The sequence below is a fragment of the Drosophila ficusphila genome, unplaced genomic scaffold (genome assembly GCF_018152265.1).
Source record: "Drosophila ficusphila isolate 14025-0441.05 unplaced genomic scaffold, ASM1815226v1 contig_286, whole genome shotgun sequence".
Lineage (NCBI taxonomy): Eukaryota > Metazoa > Arthropoda > Insecta > Diptera > Drosophilidae > Drosophila > Drosophila ficusphila.
In genome coordinates this window covers 3,851,598-3,871,552 of record NW_025064189.1, presented here as the reverse complement: position 1 = coordinate 3,871,552, position 19,955 = coordinate 3,851,598, and the positions used below count along the sequence as shown (strand labels likewise).

General features: G+C 41.3%; 11 protein-coding genes across 11 annotated transcripts; 5 read left to right on the top strand and 6 right to left on the bottom strand.

The window, feature by feature from the left end:
* Nucleotides 1-3,650: 3,650 nt before the first annotated feature.
* Nucleotides 3,651-4,562, bottom strand: LOC108089360. Its single transcript, XM_017187538.1, has 2 exons — nucleotides 4,509-4,562; nucleotides 3,651-4,130 (listed from the first exon to the last, which is right to left on the bottom strand). Exons 1-2 carry the CDS (start codon nucleotides 4,518-4,520, stop codon nucleotides 3,861-3,863), a joined length of 282 nt encoding a protein of 93 aa, XP_017043027.1. The 5' UTR covers nucleotides 4,521-4,562; the 3' UTR covers nucleotides 3,651-3,860.
* Nucleotides 4,563-5,679: 1,117 nt separating this feature from the next.
* Nucleotides 5,680-6,442, bottom strand: LOC108089314 (vitelline membrane protein Vm26Ab). Its single transcript, XM_017187490.1, has 2 exons — nucleotides 6,277-6,442; nucleotides 5,680-6,189 (listed from the first exon to the last, which is right to left on the bottom strand). Exons 1-2 carry the CDS (start codon nucleotides 6,286-6,288, stop codon nucleotides 5,962-5,964), a joined length of 240 nt encoding a protein of 79 aa, XP_017042979.1. The 5' UTR covers nucleotides 6,289-6,442; the 3' UTR covers nucleotides 5,680-5,961.
* A 307-nt stretch (nucleotides 6,443-6,749) lies between these two features.
* Nucleotides 6,750-7,137, top strand: LOC108089303 (vasodilator-stimulated phosphoprotein). Its single transcript, XM_017187479.1, has 2 exons — nucleotides 6,750-6,764; nucleotides 6,853-7,137. Exons 1-2 carry the CDS (start codon nucleotides 6,750-6,752, stop codon nucleotides 7,135-7,137), a joined length of 300 nt encoding a protein of 99 aa, XP_017042968.1.
* A 671-nt stretch (nucleotides 7,138-7,808) lies between these two features.
* On the top strand, nucleotides 7,809-9,288 carry LOC108089311 (leucine-rich repeat-containing protein 15-like). The gene has a single exon (XM_017187488.2). It carries the CDS (start codon nucleotides 7,818-7,820, stop codon nucleotides 9,279-9,281), a length of 1,464 nt encoding a protein of 487 aa, XP_017042977.1. The 5' UTR covers nucleotides 7,809-7,817; the 3' UTR covers nucleotides 9,282-9,288.
* Nucleotides 9,289-9,630: 342 nt separating this feature from the next.
* On the bottom strand, nucleotides 9,631-10,198 carry LOC108089312 (vitelline membrane protein Vm26Ab). The gene is made up of 2 exons (XM_017187489.1): nucleotides 10,122-10,198; nucleotides 9,631-10,054 (listed from the first exon to the last, which is right to left on the bottom strand). The coding sequence occupies exons 1-2, from the start codon at nucleotides 10,131-10,133 to the stop codon at nucleotides 9,719-9,721; spliced, it is 348 nt and encodes a 115-aa protein (XP_017042978.1). The 5' UTR covers nucleotides 10,134-10,198; the 3' UTR covers nucleotides 9,631-9,718.
* A 1,329-nt stretch (nucleotides 10,199-11,527) lies between these two features.
* LOC108089326 (protein artichoke) lies at nucleotides 11,528-13,501 on the top strand. The gene has a single exon (XM_017187503.1). The coding sequence runs from the start codon at nucleotides 11,544-11,546 to the stop codon at nucleotides 13,251-13,253; it is 1,710 nt and encodes a 569-aa protein (XP_017042992.1). The 5' UTR covers nucleotides 11,528-11,543; the 3' UTR covers nucleotides 13,254-13,501.
* A 602-nt stretch (nucleotides 13,502-14,103) lies between these two features.
* Nucleotides 14,104-14,485, bottom strand: LOC108089359 (cuticle protein 16.5). Its single transcript, XM_017187537.1, has one exon. The coding sequence runs from the start codon at nucleotides 14,454-14,456 to the stop codon at nucleotides 14,175-14,177; it is 282 nt and encodes a 93-aa protein (XP_017043026.1). The 5' UTR covers nucleotides 14,457-14,485; the 3' UTR covers nucleotides 14,104-14,174.
* Nucleotides 14,486-14,796: 311 nt separating this feature from the next.
* LOC108089357 (vitelline membrane protein Vm26Ab) lies at nucleotides 14,797-15,180 on the top strand. Its single transcript, XM_017187534.1, has one exon. The coding sequence runs from the start codon at nucleotides 14,840-14,842 to the stop codon at nucleotides 15,095-15,097; it is 258 nt and encodes an 85-aa protein (XP_017043023.1). The 5' UTR covers nucleotides 14,797-14,839; the 3' UTR covers nucleotides 15,098-15,180.
* Nucleotides 15,181-15,934: 754 nt separating this feature from the next.
* On the bottom strand, nucleotides 15,935-16,719 carry LOC108089301. The gene is made up of 2 exons (XM_017187478.2): nucleotides 16,711-16,719; nucleotides 15,935-16,378 (listed from the first exon to the last, which is right to left on the bottom strand). Exons 1-2 carry the CDS (start codon nucleotides 16,717-16,719, stop codon nucleotides 15,935-15,937), a joined length of 453 nt encoding a protein of 150 aa, XP_017042967.2.
* A 184-nt stretch (nucleotides 16,720-16,903) lies between these two features.
* Nucleotides 16,904-17,329, bottom strand: LOC108089369 (homeobox protein caupolican). Its single transcript, XM_017187545.1, has 2 exons — nucleotides 17,258-17,329; nucleotides 16,904-17,187 (listed from the first exon to the last, which is right to left on the bottom strand). Exons 1-2 carry the CDS (start codon nucleotides 17,267-17,269, stop codon nucleotides 16,978-16,980), a joined length of 222 nt encoding a protein of 73 aa, XP_017043034.1. The 5' UTR covers nucleotides 17,270-17,329; the 3' UTR covers nucleotides 16,904-16,977.
* A 1,555-nt stretch (nucleotides 17,330-18,884) lies between these two features.
* Nucleotides 18,885-19,190, top strand: LOC108089372. Its single transcript, XM_017187548.1, has 2 exons — nucleotides 18,885-18,893; nucleotides 18,948-19,190. The coding sequence occupies exons 1-2, from the start codon at nucleotides 18,885-18,887 to the stop codon at nucleotides 19,188-19,190; spliced, it is 252 nt and encodes an 83-aa protein (XP_017043037.1).
* The last annotated feature ends 765 nt before the right edge of the window (nucleotides 19,191-19,955 follow it).

Below are 19,955 nucleotides of genomic sequence, written 5' to 3'. Positions count from 1 at the left end.
AAAATCGTAAACTAATATAATTCTTTCTCAGTGATGTCCTAACTTCCTTAATACGAATTGCAAAATTGAATTAGAATATTCATATACTCGTATATACCAAAAATTACTACCTAGCACTTTAAAATGACTTATCCGTAAGTTTCGAAATTTTATAACTTAGTTTTACTTTATCCAACTAAACACTTCTTTAAATTATTACTATTTGACCTTAAAAGAACTCAGTATATCAATATGACTTGCAAATAAAATCAATTTAAGGGTATTTCCCCATCTACTTGCAATCACCCATTTGATTTTTGATTTTGAATAATTTCTGATAAATTTGTTTTTGGTCTATTTACCTTATGCCGCAGCAGCGGCGACAAGGTGTGTGTGAGAAAAACTTAAATTGCATTTTGTAGCTTGCCTTATTCGGTTCTTTTATGCATTTATTTTCGGGCAGTCAACAAGTTTCGCTTATTCCGCCGTTTAAAATCATTTAAATAAGCCGCTGCGAATGCGTGCGTCTATTTCGCTGGTAGAAATTTTCGCAGTAAATGCTCGAGCATTCAGAGCCAAAGTCTTAATTACAACATATCGTAGACCGGCAATGAATGGGGCGTGGCAGCTACACACCTGTGCGTAAAACCGTGGCAAAAACCGGACCCGTTTCGAGATCGTTTTTATTTTTTATGTGGGGCAAAGCCAATCGACGAGACACTCGTGTGCGATTAGAACAATAACCGATCGGAGGCAGGGGCGTGGGCAAGGTCGTTCTTTATGAAGTGGGAGGGGATCCTGGGCCAAACTACGCCTCTGGCGGAGTTAACTTATGAACTGGTGCAGCCATAACTCATGTGACAGCAGCAACAATGCCGAAGGAACCGCCGCTGCCAGTTAATTGCCAGCGACCCACTCGATGCATAATTTTGAGACAGCGTTTTACGCAAGCCCAGAGCACTTAACACTTATGAAGGGGGCGTGGCCAAGGAGGGGTTGTGGGGGCCAGGAGACCCACTGCAGCACTTGCTGAAATCCCCGACCTGCAGGCGATTGTCAAACCCATAAACACATGCGTGAGTTTAACTCTTTTTGCCAGAGATTATAAAATAGTCAACGGAACATACTACGCCTTAAAAAAGAAAATTTCTTAACTATAACTTATTTAAACTAATTAAAAGTTAATGAAAACAATAAAAAACTTTTAGGAAAATTAAAAATTTAATTGATTTGGAAATATGAAAAATATGTTTAGTAAAATAATTAAAAGGTTTTTACTGAGATATTAATGTATGTAAGTATTTACATACAATTTACAATTTAATTATTTCCAAATATGGAAAATACGTTTAATTAAAATTTAAAAGGTTTTTACTGAGATATTAATGTAGGTATGTAAGTATGCATATTTGCGTCGTTTTAGTCTGTTGACCTGTACACTCAAACTTTTACTGAATTACTGCCATCAAAGGGTTAAGGAGAAGGCCTAATCCCGTCCAGAAAAGCCTGCGGGCTAATGGAAAGGCAAGCCACTGGTGACAATAACAAGGTGGTCAGAAGGGGGAGGGGGAAGGAGATTAAGGGGCCTATGTTACCAGTGCGTAACTCGAAGGGGATTTGCATACGCATACGCCGTGTGGGCGATTGCCTCTCGACTTGCCGAAGTTCTCCAGCCGATTGGCGCTTTTGGGTTGTAAATCAAACTGGCCAAGCATTTCAATTAAGAGCCTCCCGAGATCCGGCTCGGACTCACAGTTGCTGCCTTGGCTGATATCTACACAGTGCGAAAAATTGCTGGCAATTAATTTTGTGGCACTTGTGCAACACAGCGATTAAATCAAAATGCAATTTATTGCGCACCTCAGCTGAAATGCGAGCGCTCACGGATCGGGTTTTTTTTTATTGATGTCTCCGCAAATTGATCGCAGCAAGTTCTAATCGCCGCAGACTCGCCTCGCATTATCGCTTCAATGCTCTCGAATGACAGTGTACAACTGTCAATTAGACAAGATTGTTGTAATCGGTTAACAGCGGGGGGTAATTATAGCATATGGGCCCAAAAGTTGCCTTGTTTGCAAAGTTGATATGCGTAGAGTTAATTGGAGGGAGGTGGGAAACACTTTTTAATTACAAAACTGATAATATCGGACACTTATAATTCTATATGGAACAGAATAAATTGTAGAAGCACAGGGAAACCTTGATTAATGTTATCGATATCGGTTGTCTTATTAAAGCTTAATGTAAAGTACACACTATAATACAATGCATAACATAATAGTATGTGCACACTTAATACTATTAAGTATATATTCACATGTGTTTATACTTTCTACAATTTCTTTCAATTTCACTTATATGATTTCATAATTTTCTCAGTGTAACCTGTTTATTGTTTAATATTTGTCACCTTTCTCAACCCACGTACCTTCTTTTAAGCAAAAAACTTAAATAGTAACCCCACCTGTAGCCTGGGAAACGGAGCGTTTAAGTGCAACTTCTGGGGCTTCGGTAATTACAAATCGCCGCGTGTTTTGGCGAGGGGGCCACTTTATTAGTGGGGCGTGCCCATCAAGACAAAAGGCAGCGTTAAAATTGTAATTTAATTTTCCGACTGCGGCCACAAACAAGTAAATTAGTTGCAAGAAGCGAAACTACACGTGAAGGGGGGCGGGGCTTCTCATTTGGGGGCATGACTAAGGCGTTGAAAACATTGAAGTTAGCGACTGAAAGGCCTGAATTAATTTGCAAAATTTAGTTTTAGTTAAATGTCGCTCTGTTGATTTGATTTTCATATTTTTTTGTGCCAGATGCATGCGGTGTGTGATTAATGCCAAAGTTGGCGAGGCTATTTGATTTTAGGCGTGGTTCCGTTTGGCTTATTGATTGTTTGTGATTAGCAAAGTGCAGTTTAAGCGGCGCATTTTAATTGAGTGCAACATTTGCTGTAGAAGTGGCGACTGTAGCAAACCAACGACCTCTGAGCCGGCACACACGCAACTCGCAATCAAAATGATAAACAATGCCGCTGGCTGGCTTGCCATATATACTCGTAAACCATGAGGGTCAGGGCAGTAAAAGGATACGAGCTGGGTAAACAAAGCCCAAGGATTATGCCAAGAAACGTGGAACCGTGTCGATGAACCGGAATGAGCACACAAACAGCCAAGAGTTGAAGCGCCCTTCGAGGACACACTCTCTTATGGGGACAATTTTAAAACAATAGTGGTCTAAGACGTTTGAGTATTAATTGTATAATGTGGCTTAAATCCGTGCCAATTTTGAACTAGAAAAAGCTATATAAACATGAAATTACTAAATTCAATTTAGTAACCACTAATATTCGAATTGCATTCAAATTGTAACAAAAAAAAATCTGTATACATATTGTTTTTATGTGTTAATTCCATATGTGTTTGGCTGAAGTTAAGCTTTTCATTTTTAATTTTGGGCAGACCATTACTATGTTCTTATTCTTCTAATTGAACACAATTTTTGCATCACTTCACATCGTTTTTAAACTTAAACCATTTCCATTTTATGGTTAACCCTTTGGAGTATTCCTAAATATACTCCTAGATGTATTTTTAGTTCCCAACAAACATTCTGAATTTCAGAGTTTCCCTCGTGCACATTTCCCACTGCCCACTGCAAGATTAATTCCAAGCGGAAAGAATAAAACTCGTTTTCCTTTTCTCTTCTGAGTTAGTCAGTGCGTGGGCCTGATGCAATGCGTTTTTATTTGTGTTTGCCTGCGAGCGTGTATCTCCATCTGCGCTTGCTTCTGTATCTGTATCTGTATCTCTAGCCTGTATCTGCTATCTTCGGCTGGGAGACACGTGCAGCATCGCTGGCAGGATCCCTTGTGCCGCCAGGACCTCTCACTTCTTCAGGATGGTGGCCACGGGGGCGGCGGCATAAACGGCGGGGATGGCGGCGCTGTGGGCCACACTGTGGGCAGAGAAGCTGCTGGCGTAGGGAGCCACGTAGGGGGCGTAGGCAGAGGTGTAGGCGGCGGTGTAGGTGAGGGGGGCGGCAGCAGGGAGGGAGCTGTAGGCCAGCGGGGTGGAGTAAGCCAAAGGAGCGTTGTAGGCCAACAAACCGGGACTGGCAGCAGCGGCGGCGAACAGAGCGCAAAGGACGACAGCGAACTGGAGGATAAAAAGTTTGCAAAAAATACCATTAAAATAACCATAAATTTAGGTGGGTCTTATTCATATAAGAAAATTAAAAATCAGTTCAATTAAAAAATTAATACAAAAAATTTACATTTAGTACAACAATCACTCAGATTCAAAGATTAATTGAAAAATAATTGTACTTAAAAAATTATTGTACTTTTTCTTAAAATACAAGTTCTTACAAATCAATTTTTTACAATTTTTTTAATGGATATAATTATTATTTTGCTTAATGGCATTTTATTTAATTTTTCTAATTGAGTTTTTAATTTAAACCAGAAGCATCCTGGCTTGGTTAGATCTGCATCTGTTCTTCTAATCCTTAAGTCTTATATTTTTTTTACTTACGAATTTCATCATTTTGCTTGGGATTGTTGTGTTAACTTCGAAGTTAGACTTCTGATTGATGTCTATAGTTCAGTTTGAAGTGGTTTATATAGTCAAACCTCCGTTTCATCCTTGATAAAACCCAGCTGAAAACAAAAATCCACAGAGCTTAAAACATTTCCATCACGTACCATGGTCAAATCATGGCCAACAATTCGGCCGGTTTTAGTAGCCCATTTAAAATTTGCAGCTCAGTGCTTGATATGCTTGCAGATAGTACGCATTTCTTGTGAATTTATTTTCAATAAATGCTTTTTTTACAGCTCCCCAGTTGAGCATTTCCGCGAGTGGCGTCAGCAGCTGCCTGAATTGCGGATTGAATTATCATAATTTAGCACTCAGTGCGTTTTGTGGGCTATAGACGTGCGTATCATTCCAACCATCGACGGTTGGCCATCTTCGGAGTTCGACTCACTCTCTGCGTTTCAATTGTCAGCCACTCGAAGGCGCCGCTTTGCATTCTAATCGGAGATGCAAATAAAAATAGAAGTGGTTTATCCAGTCTCGAAGGACGTCATCGAGTTGAACCCTCGGCTGAAGGTGGAGGACATCCAATGCAGGGAATCGTTAACATCGCATCAAGGGCTTTGGAGTTCAGTAAACCGGCGGACTAGTTGACCCTTTTATTCCAAAGTAAACATGGCCATCATAAATAACAAGTTGTGGTTTCGTTTGCATTATCTATTTCTATTGAACAAACAATAAGGAGTTTTCTAAATTGCATTTATAAATAAATTCAGTTAAATTTTATTAATAATGTTTGTGATTTGTTATTAAAAATAATTACTTTCTTTATTTACTATTTTAAATGAATTTGTGTAAATCAAAATCATACCAATAAAAGACATTGCCCAAGTGCCCGTAAATTTAAAGTGTGCCAATTTTATAACGAAATTATTTATCACGTCAACCAACTTAATATTTTAATTGTCGGTTGTCCTCATAACCATTAATAGGTACGTGTTACGGCTGCCAATTTACAAATTACAAAAAGATGTGATATCGTCATCTCTGCAATAAAATTGTAAGTATTAATTTAACTTAAATGTTTACAGCCCGAAAGTATGTGATGGTAGATAAAACCACACATCAAAACTTATTTAGTAATAAGATAAAAAACAGATAAATCGTATACGTTTTACGCAAATTGCATTATTTATTTCAACAACAATATTCCTTTTATGTTTGCAGGTCCTGTTCCCTTGAATTTACATTCATCATTCGGCAGAGGTGGAAAAATGGGTAATAAGCCGAACTAATACCAGGATTTAAGCGGACAGCTTTGGATTTAAGTGGGTGGTTATATCATATTTGGAGTGGAAGTATCCTTGTTGCAATATATATATGGGTTTCTCAGGTTCCAGTTCAGCAGTCAGGTGATAGAGTATCCTTTATCCTTATCCCTTATCCAGTCTTAACGGTAGTAGGCGGCATAGGGGTAGGCCGAGTAGGCGGAGGCGTAGGGATACGAGTAGGCGGAGTAGGCGGCGGCCACTGGTGCGGTGTAAGCAGCGGTGTAGGCAGCCGAGTAAGGGGCTGCTGCCACATAAGGAGAGGAGTAGGCACTGTAGGCCAATGGAGCAGCGATCACCGCCGGCTTGGCAGCCACACAAGCCACAATGGCGAACAGGCACAGAGCGAACTGTAATTATTTACAAAAAAATATATTTAGTAACCTCTATAAGTATTCCTTTGATCGATGAAAATCCAATAATCCTTCGATCCTTACGTATTTGAACATGTTGATTGGTTGGTTGGTTGTGAACTGTTGGTTCTCAAGTACTAGACTGATATCTCCTAGACCGACCACACTCGAGTATATATAGCAGAATCGGTCGAGAAAATTCCAAGCGCCAAAAGCAACGAAGGTGATGAATGGCTATTGGTATTCACGATCCATTCTCAGATCGGTTCCAAGTCCATTTCGAAGCCAGCCAAGGAGAATCTGCGAGCATTATGGCTTTGCACTTTTGGTTTCGTTTGGTATTTTTAAAAGCGTGACGAAAAGCGAAAAACAAATCGATGTTTTCGCCGTGATTTGCATACTAAAATCGGTTGGGATATTGATCTACCGATCGGTTAGTATCGAAGTGACCCACAAAAACTGCCGGCTTCCGATCAGAAGTTTATAAAGCTGGGTTCTTCCACCAGACTTGTGTTTATTTCGTTTTTAGAACGTTGAGCAATCAGATCTTATCGGCTATGTACAGGAAATTAGTAAGTCTGAAGCGTTTCTCCGCGGAGAAGTCGATGCACTTGCTCGCAAATGAAGAAGAGGCCTCACCATCACCGGTGGCCATTTCAGGTGGCACTGCTGCTCCTGATCCAGCTGATCCACCACCAGACTATAGCGGGTCAGATCCAGGATGCCGCCGAGGAGATCGATGTGCCGCCTGCCCACCGCGCTGCACCACCAGCACCACCACCGCTGGCAGCTGGAGCTGCTGCTCCCCCACCACCACGGGGGCCACCACCACCTGTCGGTGGTGCACCGCCGCCGAGCTATCCTTTGTTCTACCCAGCTGCGTGGCTGCCATTCGGACGCTACAGCGCCTCCACCAGCATTCCCGTCCAGATAATAGTCACCTAAGGGCTCCGCATCCTCCTGCCACTCGAAAAAGGATGGCCGAAGGACCCTGCTGTCCTTCCTGTTGAATTGATTGATTTTCCTGTTACTTGTTACTCGTTTTGTTGTTGTTACCTCCCACTTGAATGAAATATATACACCATAATATATTTTTAAATCAGTTGGATACGTAAGTGTCTACTCATGGCTGACGCAACTTTCTGCCGGCACTTTTTAAATGGCCAACACGTGATTCTCCTACGAGAGGAATCTGTCTTGTGTCTATTCGCAATTTGTCAATTTGTCAATGGAATGTGACGCAATTCGGGTATTTTGGGAGTTTAGTTCCGCATTTTTAAGTTTTTAGAGAAGGCGGAACTAAAGATTTAAGGGGATGGGAGAGAGGCACAGTTAGTTATTGTAAATAAAAAAATCAAAAACATTTACATGTATGTGGAGGTACAGAATGTTAATATGGTTATTTATAACTTTTCTTTTGTTTTGCAAAATTAAAAAAAAAAAAATAATAATAAAAAGTATTGTAAGAAAGAGAACTGAGAACTTTTAATCTTGTGAGGAGCCAGATAACCGTATACCACTATATACAGAAATGCGAACTGATTGGCGAAGCTGGAAGTGCAGTCTGCGAATTTGCAAAGCTGCAGTTTGCAATGTTTACTGACGGCGAGCGGTTCGTGGATAAAATGAATAAGTCGCGCAGGATCCTCCTAAGGATCCTTATGCTTTTGCTAACGATATCGGGAATCACGGCGAATGGTACAGATGTTCCCTTGCGATGCGACGGGTACGATTCGAAGGGATACATGGACGAGAACGATGCCTTTTGCAGGGTCAGGGGATTGACGGTCACCCACAGCCAGAATGTCGTGATTAAAAACATACCACCGGGAAATATGGTCAAGGTCATGAAGTTCTACGGATCGACGCTATTGTATATGCCCTTCCACCTTTTCGAGACCTTTCCGTATTTGAAATCCCTGGATGTGAGGAATAAGAGTATTTTGGAACTAACCAGAAACGCTTTCAGTGCGGCCAGTAATCTAACTCATTTGAATTTGGCCTATAACAACCTCACCACAATTCAGAGATCGGTTTTTATAGGAGCTAATGTCCTGATGCGATTGAATCTGTCCTACAATAAAATATCCTCGCTAAGTGTTTATGCCTTTTGTGGGCTGCGCACCATGGCCCAGCTTTATCTATCTGGCAACCTGCTGAAGGAGCTGGACAAGGATATTTTCAAGGACAATGAGTACTTGGAGCAGGTATACTTCGACGGGAATTTACTGACCACCATTAAATCGGAGGTATTTCGAAATATGCGGCGCATTAAGGAAGTGAATCTGTCCAACAATCGACTGGTTTTCATTCACCCGGATACTTTTGCTGATGCTGCGAGCTTGGAATATCTTTTTCTGTCGAACAATCAGTTGAAGAACTTTCAGTTGACGGAGAAAAACATTGTGATCCAGCTGCACTTGGATAACAACAACCTAACTAATTTGACCATTAATGCCACGAGGATTGTAAGAGCGAGTCATAATCAAATTTCGGAGCTTTACTTCCACCAGAGTTTTCACATCGAAACACTTGATTTGAGTGCCAATAACTTGACGAGTATATCCAATATAACTAATATAACCTACCTACTCTATCTGGATATTTCGGAAAACCCCATTGGTCCTTTAAATGTCAGCACTTTTTCGCAACTCAAGAGATTGAGGGGATTAAATCTGCGGGGAACTGGAATTCAAGAGCTTGAATTTGGAATGTTTTCGGAGCAGAAACACTTGGAGGAGCTGGACCTATCTTTCAATTACATGTCCAGCCTTAATCTGGATATGTTTGTGCCGTATCAGTCGAAATTGAAAAAGTTCCTAATAGACGGCAATGAACTAAATGAGCTCCAGGGAAGTCGCTCGTTTTCCGATGCCTTTCCGCAGCTCCAGAAATTGGGAGTTTCCAGGAATTACTTCAATTGCTCCTATTTGCATCGCCTGCTCAATCCACCTTCGCTGCCCGAATGGGTGGTTCTGAATATCGAACCGGACTCCAATCTGGAGGAGACCCCCCACATCCGAAATGTATCCTGCATCAGTCAATCGCCGAAGCGTTTTTTTTTCGTTTACAGAATGTTAATAAGCTAATTTTCGAATTTCTAATTTTTTGCAAAATTAAAAAAAAAAAACCGTATTAAGCTAATTTTCAATTTTCTAATTTTTTGCAAAATTAAAAGAAAGAAAAAGTACTGTACGAACCCGCTTATACTTGTTTTCAATAAAGTAAAAACAAAATCAAAATAAAATCGAGCATATACATATTCTAATATTAACTATTTTTCCTTCTTCATTATTTACAAATTTTTGGGTAGGTATAAAAAAAAGATGAATGCGTGGAGAAGGTAAACTCCAAGGATTCATTGAGAATCGAATATTCCATTTTTTCCTACAAGCCTAAATAATATCCCCATTTAATATCCCCATTTCAATAAAAAGGTTTTTAGCTTTGTTTTGAATTTATTTTATTCCAGTTCGGTTGCATTAATATCCATTTCGAATCCGTTTAGTGTCTTTTTAAATCCTCCTTACAACACAGTGGTGTAGCCGGCGGCGTACGGGTAGGCGGCATAGGGGTAAGCGGAGTAGGCGGCGGCCACTGGAGCGGTATAGGCAGCGGCAACGGGAGCGGTATAAGCAGCGGCAACTGGAGCGGTATAGGCAGCGGCAACGGGAGCGGTATAAGCGGCGGCAACAACTGGAGCAGCAGCCACGCCGTTGAAGTTGCGAGCCACGTACTGCGAACTGGTGGCAGTGACCACACCCGCCGGAGCAGCGGCGACCAGAGGAGCAGCAGCCAGGACAGCTGGCTTGGGCTCAGCCAGAGAAGAGGCCACCAGGGCGCACAGGACAACGAGAGCGGACTGAAAGTAAGATATTCAATTAAATCTCCGAAAGATATCGCGGGGATATAGAACACCGGACACCCACCAGCTTGAACATGTTGGTTTGTTTAGTTTGATTTGAGCTAGCAAATTGGACTACGATTTGATTCGATCGGCCAGGCAACTTTTATAGCAACTGAAACTGGCAGGAGGTGCTTGAATTTCTGGGCACACACGATGATCGGTACAATGAAATGATTCTATATAGTATATACCACCTGCATGGGGAATGCAGAGCGGCCTTTGGTTAACTCGATTTGCCGTTTTGGCTACGTGCCCATCGAACGGGGAGGTCGATTCAATTCGAATCCGATTCGAATCCGATTCGAAGCCACACAACACAAGACAATCATGATCGAGGTATTTCGGGCACGTCCGCATTGTGGGCCCATTAAAGTTGTCGCCGCGAAGGTAACCAGTAGCTGAATGTGATTGATGCCACCAGACAAAGCTAATTGCCGATGATGATGAGTAACCCCTTGGGTTAAAGAGCTACCATAACCGGCAATCGTTGAAATATTCCCCCCTTCTAATCCGATTGCGAGTGCATTGGTTCAGGGTTACGCATCCGACGAGTGCAATCCCATTCCCTTTATGCAATCCCATTCCAGATCAAAATCTAATCTGCTTTACGGCCAGAATGGCAGTTATGCGCGCTTTCGCATCGAAAAAGGTCAATAAACCAAACGGAGAGCAATGCAATTGCGCGGGGGTCGACGGCTATCTGTGCAACTATAGTTGGCAGACGGCTTTCATTAGGAGCCAAGCTCAACTTACCAGCCATTCACAGCCTATGTGGTTATGTATCTCTTGCGAAAAAGACACCAGACAGATAAAGGCTCTAAAAGAAGAGCGGTTATGTGCCGAGGATGAAGGGGCCAACACCCTTTACACAACCGATACTTCTGGTATTTGGTGAACCCAAAACAAATCCATTGCCCGGATTGTGTGGGCGCACTTCTTATGGCGGCAAAAGTGTACATAAGTCAGTAAATAAATAATACAAATGTTCGTGAGGGTAAATATTTGCAACCTAAGCCTAAAAAAAGAACACCAGATTGGCACTTAATTAATGAAATAAGTCTTATATTTTTTATTCGTTACGCTGCAACAAATTACCAGCTTTGTAAATGAGTTGTAAGGAATTCATTCATATGTTCCCTGATTAAGAGTATCACAAACAAATAAAGTTTTATAATATATGCAAACACTTTTTATTTACATTAAAAATGTTATATATCCCTTTTAAGAGTATAAATAAAACAAAACAAAGTGCAGACCGACAATTCTTATCACCGTACGGCTGGACTACTGAGAACTTCAATCTTGTGAGGAGCCAGATAAATTCCACTATATAAATATACATATGCAGAAATGCAAACTGATTGGGGAAGCTGGAAGTGCAGTCTGCGAATTTGCAAAGCTGCAGTTTGCAATGTTTACTGACGGCGAGCGGTTCGTGGATAAAATGAATAAGTCGCGCAGGATCCTCCTGAGGATCCTTATCCTTTTGCTAACGATATCGGGAATCACGGCGAACGGTGGAGATATTCCCTTGCGATGCGACGAGTACGATTCGATGGGATATATGGACGAGAACGAGGCCTTTTGCACGGTCACCGGATTCACGGTCACCCACAGCCAGAATGTCGTGATAAAAAACATACCGCCGGGAAATATGGTCAAGTTCATGAAGTTCTACGAATCGACGCTGCTCTATATGCCCTTCCACCTTTTCGAGACGTTTCCGTATCTGAAAACCCTGGACGTGTCGAACACGAATATTTTGGAACTAACCAGAAACGCTTTCAGTGCGGCCAGTAATCTAACCTATCTGAATCTGGCCTATAATAATTTGACCACCATTCAGACATCGGTTTTTATAGGAGCCAATGTCCTGATGCGATTGGATCTGTCCTACAACGATATATCCTCGCTGAGTGTTAATGCCTTTTGTGGGCTGCACACAATTAGTCAAATTTTTCTAACTGGCAATCTGCTAAAGGAGCTGGACAAGGACATTTTCAAGGACAACGAGTACTTGGAGAAGGTATCCTTCGAGGGGAATCTACTGACCACCATTCAATCGGAGGTATTTCGAAATATGCGGCGCATCAAGGAAGTGAATCTGTCCAACAATCGACTGGTTTTCATTCACCCGGATACTTTTGCTGATGCTGCGAGCTTGGAAAATCTTGTGCTGTCGTACAATCAGTTGAAGAACTTTCAGTTGACGGAGAAAAACATTGTGCACCAGCTTCACTTGGATAACAACAACCTCACGAATTTGACCATTAATGCCACGAGATTTGTGAGGGCAAGTCACAATCAAATTTCGGAGCTATACTTGCACCAGAGTTTGCACATCGAAACCCTGGATTTGAGTGCCAATAACTTAACCAGCATATCCAATATAACTAATATCACCTACCTACTCTATCTGGATATTTCGGAAAATCCCATTGGTCCTTTAAATGTCAGCACTTTTTCGCAACTCAAAAGATTGAGGGGATTAAATCTGCGGGGAACTGGAATTCGAGAGCTCAAGTTTGGAATGTTTTCGAAGCAGAAATACTTGGAGGAGCTGGACCTGTCCTTTAACAACATGACCAGCCTTAATCTGGATATGTTTGTGCCGTATCTGACCAATCTGAAAAAGTTCCTGATCGATGGAAATGGGTTGAGTGAGCTGCAGGGAAATCGGTCCTTTTCCGATGCCTTTCCGCAGCTCCAGAAATTGGGAGTCTCAAAGAATCATTTCAACTGCTCCTACTTGCACCGCCTGCTCATTCCACCTTCGTTGCCCGAATCGGTGGTTCTGAATATCGAACCGGACTCCAATCTGGAGGAGACCCCCCACATCCGAGATGTATCCTGCATCAGTCAATCGCAACGAGTGGTAAATGCCTCCTTCGCCGAAGAGGAATCCCGTCTGGAATCGCAGATCAAGATGTTGTCGAAGCAGCTGGAAGTTGTGGGATCGCATTCGAGGAATCTGGAACTCCACTTGGCCTTCATGCAGGTTTTCGCCTACGTGGTGGGTGCCCTGGTTCTGGTGGGCGTGGTGACGGTGATAGCCCTCCGATATCTGAAGAATCGTCGGTCGGGGCGATACGATCGCAGCAGCATTGTCTTCCGCTCCAATGCCACAATGGAAGCTAACCTCAACTTGGAGTAACATGCATTTATTTTCTGAGAAACTAAAGGTTTTTTTCTGATGTTTGCATTACAAACTTTTGCTAAATAAGTTTTAAAAAAATTCGTCAGCCAATTAAATTTTTTTTGTCTCTTCATATATATATTCATTTTATGTGTTAGTGAAAAATCTACAATTTTAAGACAAACGTAGTAAATAAATAATTTGTAGTTTCCAAAGATCTTTAAAATAAGAATAAATAAAATCAAACCTTTGTTTACCAAAAAAAACTAATTCCGCACTGAAAAATAACAAATTTAAAGGGAATAAAGAAATAATAAAAAAAAACTATATCTTGAAATGTATTTTTTTTTTATAATCAATCAGGGAAAACATAAAATTAAAACAGGAACTAAATGTAAAATAACAAAAGAAGATTTTAGACTAAAAGAATAAGTGTTATACTCTATATAAACAAATATTGCAAAATAAAGAAAGCAGATGATAAAGTGTCAATATAGGAAGAGGAGAAGCACTTGTGGGTTTATCAGAAGTGACGTTGCACCAGAGATCCAACTTCCTGTATGCCATTGAGCCCTGATAACTTCGAACCGTCAGACCTTGAAAACCCCAACGAGATCGGCAATGTAAACAGAATGTGACAATATAATTGTATTTGAATACAAATATAAACAAAACAACTATGAACAAAATTAATTTGGCGAACTAAAATAAAAATAAAATCAGTTTGCCTCATTTTTTTTTTTTTTTGAGCAACCAAAATATAAAGTAAAATACATTTCAATGGCACGCTGTTAAACAGCAATAAACTTTGATATTTCCTGAAACAAACCCCAATAGCAGAATACAAAAGTTGTTTTCGTTTTTTATAGATTGTTTATTTTGTTTTCTAATTCGGTTTCCGTTTTTCTATCAGGTGTGGTCAAGTCCTCATCATCCATCCTACTTCTTCAGGAGCAGAGGAGCGGTGTAGGGAGCAGCCACATAGGGGGAAGCCACGTAGGGAGACGCCACGTAGGGAGACGCCACATAGGGAGACGCCACGTAGGGGGAGGCTGCCACGTAGGGAGCGGCGAAGTTGCCGTGGTACTCCCGGCTGTAGACTGCCGCCGCGGGAGCAGCTGCCACCAGAGGAGCGGAGTAGGCCAGAGGAGCCACGATTCCGGGCTTGGCAGCCACGCAGGCAAGCAGAGCGAATAGAGCGACGGCGAGGAACTTGAACATCTTGGTGGATTGGGCTGTTTTGATTTGCTGGCAAACGAAACTGATGACAACTGCTGGATGAACACGCCGTTTTATACCCGCAAGACCACCCACAATTAGCCTTGGCACTTAAGCTCACCACTTGTATATTTCTTAGCCCACTATTTAATTAGCCAAAGTACGAGCCTCACTCAAACCTAAAACCGTTCGCTGAAGCCAACTGCGCATAAGTACGTGACTTGGCTAAGCAACATAATTTAGTTATTCGGACGGAGGCCTTGCAAGGTCGTTGGGCATTCGACTGACGGCGGCTATAAAAGCCACGGCTCTTGACTGTTTCAGACATCAGTTGCATTTGTTCAATTCGACAAGTAAAACCAACCAAAAAAACCAATCCTTCCAAGATGTTCAAGTTCGTCGCCGCCGTCATCTTCGCTCTGTTCGCCTGCGCCGCTGCCAAGCCGGGTATTGTGGCTCCTCTGGCCTACTCCGCCCCCTACGTGGCAGCCTCCCCCTACGTGGCGTCTCCGTATGTGGCATCCCCCTACGTGGCTGCCCCCTACACCGCTGCCTACACCGCCGCCTACGCCGCTCCCTACACCGCTGCCTACACCGCTCCCTATGCCGCCGCCTACTCCGCTCCTCTTCTGCTCAAGAAGTAGGTTCCCGGGAGGACGTGAATAACTTCGGAAGACAACAGATGGACACTTGGCACTAAATTGAAATAAACTCGCACAACAACGAACTCATTTGTCTTTGAATCGGGGAAATAGCGGGTTCTATATTTGGGAGAATTTGTGTGGCAACAACATATTAAGTATGTTGAAAACTAAAAACCAAAAAAATAGGCTACTCACAGAATTTATATTTTGAAAATATGTATATAAATATTCAAAGGGATTTGATTTGCAAAAAAATAAAGATGATTAAAAGAACAATTGAAATTCTTTTAAACTTGATGTGGCAAACTTTAATGCGTACAAGCGTTTTAGACTTTCGATCACTTTTAAATGCCATGTTTAAGTTAACTTTGTTGCATTTGCTATATAAAAAGAAATTTTAATATGCTAAAGTTCATGCCTATAAAGCCAACTGTGCTTACTCTTTTTTAATGGATGTTCTTGACAACCAATTAAAGTATTTTCATCTGTTAAAGAAGCAAAAGAAAGAAAGTAGTTGAGTGGGAGTTGCACCTGCAGTCGCAAACTAATAACAATTAAGGATAATTATCCTTGGCAAATCCACATGTTGACAGGCGTGCAGCCATTTCCAGACAGGAAACAAAACACAACGGTGAGACAATGCAACGTGCGGCGTTTAAAATTAGACACCGTGGCGTATACGTAATCAGCGCAAATCACAAACAGAACCAAACCGAATTGTGCATAGGGCATTCCTTTATTTTAGTGTTACATAAAGTTCAGTTTAAGTTCTATACTAACATGGAGCCGCCGTAAAGTATGTGAGAATTTTTGTATTGTGTTAGACAAGTTGTTGTGTTAACCCTTAGTCCGTCCATTGTAGTTGACCAGACTTCGATTTTTGGTGAAAGCGATGCTATTGAACACCTGCAGGTTGGCTGACCAGCCCAGGGTGAATGAAATGTTTCCGAAGGGGTCAAGAACCACCTTGTTTTTCACGGGCTTCTGTTTCTGGTGGTTTTTTTTCGCGTTGCTCTGCAGTTGGTTGAACGCACTGTGCAGCGAGGTCGGCGGATGTTGCAAGAATTTTTGCACGGCAACGATTAACTTTTGAGCATCTCCAAAGAAATCGTTTGGGGTGTATAATTTGGCAGGGTCTTCCATAATTTCAATTGCTGGTATTGTTTCCTGGTAAAGGGTTTCCTCTCTTAACTCAAAACTTCTGCCCAAATTGGTCGGTATCACTATATACATTGACTGACTGCATTTCACATTAATAAGAAGTAGAAAAATAAAAATAAACTGAAAAAAAAATTATTGTAAATATAAATATAAATAAAAATATAAATATAATTTTAAAGCTGAATTTTTTGTTTTTAGGAGCATTTGTAGTTGCCTTTAATTATGTTTGTATTAAAAATAGAAGTATACAAATTAATTTGAATATGAAAGAACTTTAAAAGGTATATATCAAATGTTGATTTTGCTAAAAAAAAAATATTTAAAATATTTTAATAAGTATTTCAATCAACTCTAAAATATTAGGGTTTTTTGATATATCAATAATATATCCTCATACTAAATACTAATTTGTTTTGTCCTAATAAAAACCTATTTTTCTTGAGTGTACTTACAGCAAACATTTCTCAACTGCATCTGAACGTTAACTAAGTCAAATTGAGTCAACAACAGAGGCTTAAATACTCAATTACTCACGATGGAGTAAGCCCATCCCACCTAAAAGCAGTAAATTATAACACATTTATTTCAGACCAATTTCAGAGGTTTATTTGAGGCATGTCCGTCAAAGGATAAAAGGCTAAACTCCGAGGAGTAGCTTCCTTCGGGCGACAGGTGCTCTGTCGGCTGCCAAGAGGACGCCTCTTTGTGAGATGGCTCCTCTAGATCCAGCCATACCCATGACCATATCCATGGCCAATGCCATGGCCATGTCCATAGCCGCCGTAGCCGTGCGAGGAGTAGGAGCTGTAGATGGGCTGGATCACACGCACCGAGGGCAGACTGTGGTACGAGTGGGTCAGGATGGGCGACGAGTGCAGCAGACCAGGAGCGGCACAGCTCAAAGCCAGGCAAAAGGTGAGGAAAACGAACTGGGGGAATGGAAAAGTTACTCTGTTAATTAACTCCTTTCATTTCAGCTTCAATCCAGGAAATCCTTACCAGCTTGAACATCTTGAGAGGGTTTTTGATTACTGGAGAACTTCTTGAACTCGAAACTCGAAGTGGATCTCGTTGAGAAGCTGCCAAAAGATGGTTTGATGGCTGGCTGAATGCGAGGCGGGCTTTTATAACTCAGCCCATGATGGCGAGAAGCCCCAGCAATTGTTTCGACCTTGGTCCGCCACACAAGACCCCAAAAGACTCTTTGAAATCTTAGAGGACGCGGAGTGCTCAGATTTCCCAGCTCGCGAGCTCAGTGGTTGAGTGGTTGACTTTGGTTTGCAATTGCCCACCCAACCCACCGAAAGTTGCACCACAGATCCGATTTTAATATTGCCAAATACGCACCGCATTGGCCAAATAAAAATAACTCTGCGGAAACTGCGCAAATATTCCGGCGAAAAACAAATCAACAACCCGCAAAAATACGAAAACATTCAATGAATTTATACATAATACAAACAATAAACTCATTTAATTGATTTCGGCGTGGGAGTTTGTTTTCATTGGTCCGAAGACAAAGGGAAAGCTGGCCATTTCTGGGCGGCCCCCACACTGTGACCTTGAAAGCCTCTCGAGAGGAGGCGGGAAAACACCGGAAGTGCGTCTCAATTCCGGACGCACTTAATTGTTTATTTTGGGTTCCCGGGAGCGAGGCCCAAACCAAATCGAGCGGAGTAAACAAACGGCGGGCAGAACATTTGCGACTTGGCAAAAAGCAAGGAGTGGAAGCTACACTCAGAGGAATAATGGTGGAGCCAATTTATTGGGAGTGTATAACATTCAGATTGATTTATATTAGAAAATAACTAGCAAATAAAATATGTAAATGATTAGACATTTATTACTGTGTTGCATAATAATTTAGTTTATGAATTATGTTTTAAAAAAAGTAAAAATAAAGGAAAATATATATTCTTAACAATTATTTAAAGTAGATATTCATTATAATTATAATTATTTCCAAGTACCACAGTACAAAAGAATCTGAAATGTGTAGCAAGAAACCAGAATTAAAAAATTAGTCAAAAATCTTATTTTATTAAAAATTAAATTTATATAAATTATTGAATTCATTTCATCTTATTTTTTTAATATGTTATCTTTGTACCTACAAAAACAGAGTTCTTATAGATTTTAACTTGATATGAAGACAAGTAGAAATTTAGCCATAAAATATTTATATACGTTAAAAAAAACTTGATAAATTGTTAGATTTAATTTATTTTCCAATATACTCCCGACTTTTTCTTAGTGCTACTAAGCCTTGGGTGCCAAGATGTAAAAGTGTAAAGAAGGGGACATTAAGAATGTTCCTTGGCCAGAATGAAACGGCAATGCTGGATGCAATGTCTTGTCAGCGGACTCACGACCATCCGATTCGCATCTGGATTCTGGATTCTGAGTGGCAGGGAACGAGAATGCTGGCAATTGCAATTGCAACTGGCCCATTCAAAGTGAGTTAAGGGCTTCTTTCATTTGCCGCCTGATGGGCAACTGCCTTTGACCTTGGCCACCAGTGGAAGTGAAGGTCTGACTCCGAGTGAGCAGCTATAAAAGCAGGAAAATCAGGAGAATTGCTATTCAGTTGGATAGGAGATCTCCAAGGAACTGCAACGAGAAAGCAATGAAGCTGGTGAGATCGTTTGCTTTTTGCATCTCGTTTCTTGCTATATTATTATATCTACAGATAATCTTCGCTTGCTTGCTTGGTTTGGCTTTGAGCCACGAGCTGTATTATTATACCCCAACCTATGGGTATTATCCTGGAACTTTTGCCAGGACCTTACCAGTCCTTCCATTGGCATATTCCCGATTGATTGCTCCTGCAGCAGCCGAATCGCATCTTTATCACAGCGTGGAGACCCCGAACTCCTTCCAGCAGCAATATCGCAGCGACTACAAGCCCCTGACCTATGAGTACATCTACTAGATCCCGGGGAGCAAGAAACCCTCTCAGAGGGCAACATTGCGTCGATTGTAACCATGTGAAATTTGAATAAAGTTCGGTTTAACTCTGGATAACCCCTATTGTTTGGCGGTGTCTGTGAAAACAACTTTCCTACTTCCCCCGAAGAGGAAAACCCAGTGACCTAGGTCACCCGGTGTCTGTTGAACTCGGCCTCCTATTGTTCAGATATAAAGCCCCGACAATGGCTGACTATATCGAATGACCCCGCTTGAATTCCCATCCCTGTTTAGAGTTATTCACCTATGCCATAGGAGGCCTGTCTAAATTTAACAAAATCGTTAACAAAAAGTGGCAAACAAATCGAGAATCATGTTGTACGTCACTGGAGCAAAAAGAAGCCGTAGAATTTCATTTGCTGGATGCAATGTGACTGCGGGGAATTCACCTGCCACCGTTTGATTCCACGATTCTCGTCCTTTGATGGCAGGTTTGTGGATCCTGAAAAGGACTTGGAAACGTGACCCGCGGCTGTCACATGGCCCACCCAAGAATCCACCCATGGGAAATACGCAAATGCGTAGAACGGAAACCGAATGCTAATCGAATCGCTCATATTAATTAACATTTGATTGCTCGATGGCGACTGATACTCTGCCGGCGCTTTCGTTTCGGCTAATAATGAACGCCCCAACAGCTTTGATAACACTTCGATGTCCTTGGAACATATTGTAATCTGCCGGTAGTCTATATAAATAAACAGTTATTTAATTAGATTTGCATAGATAA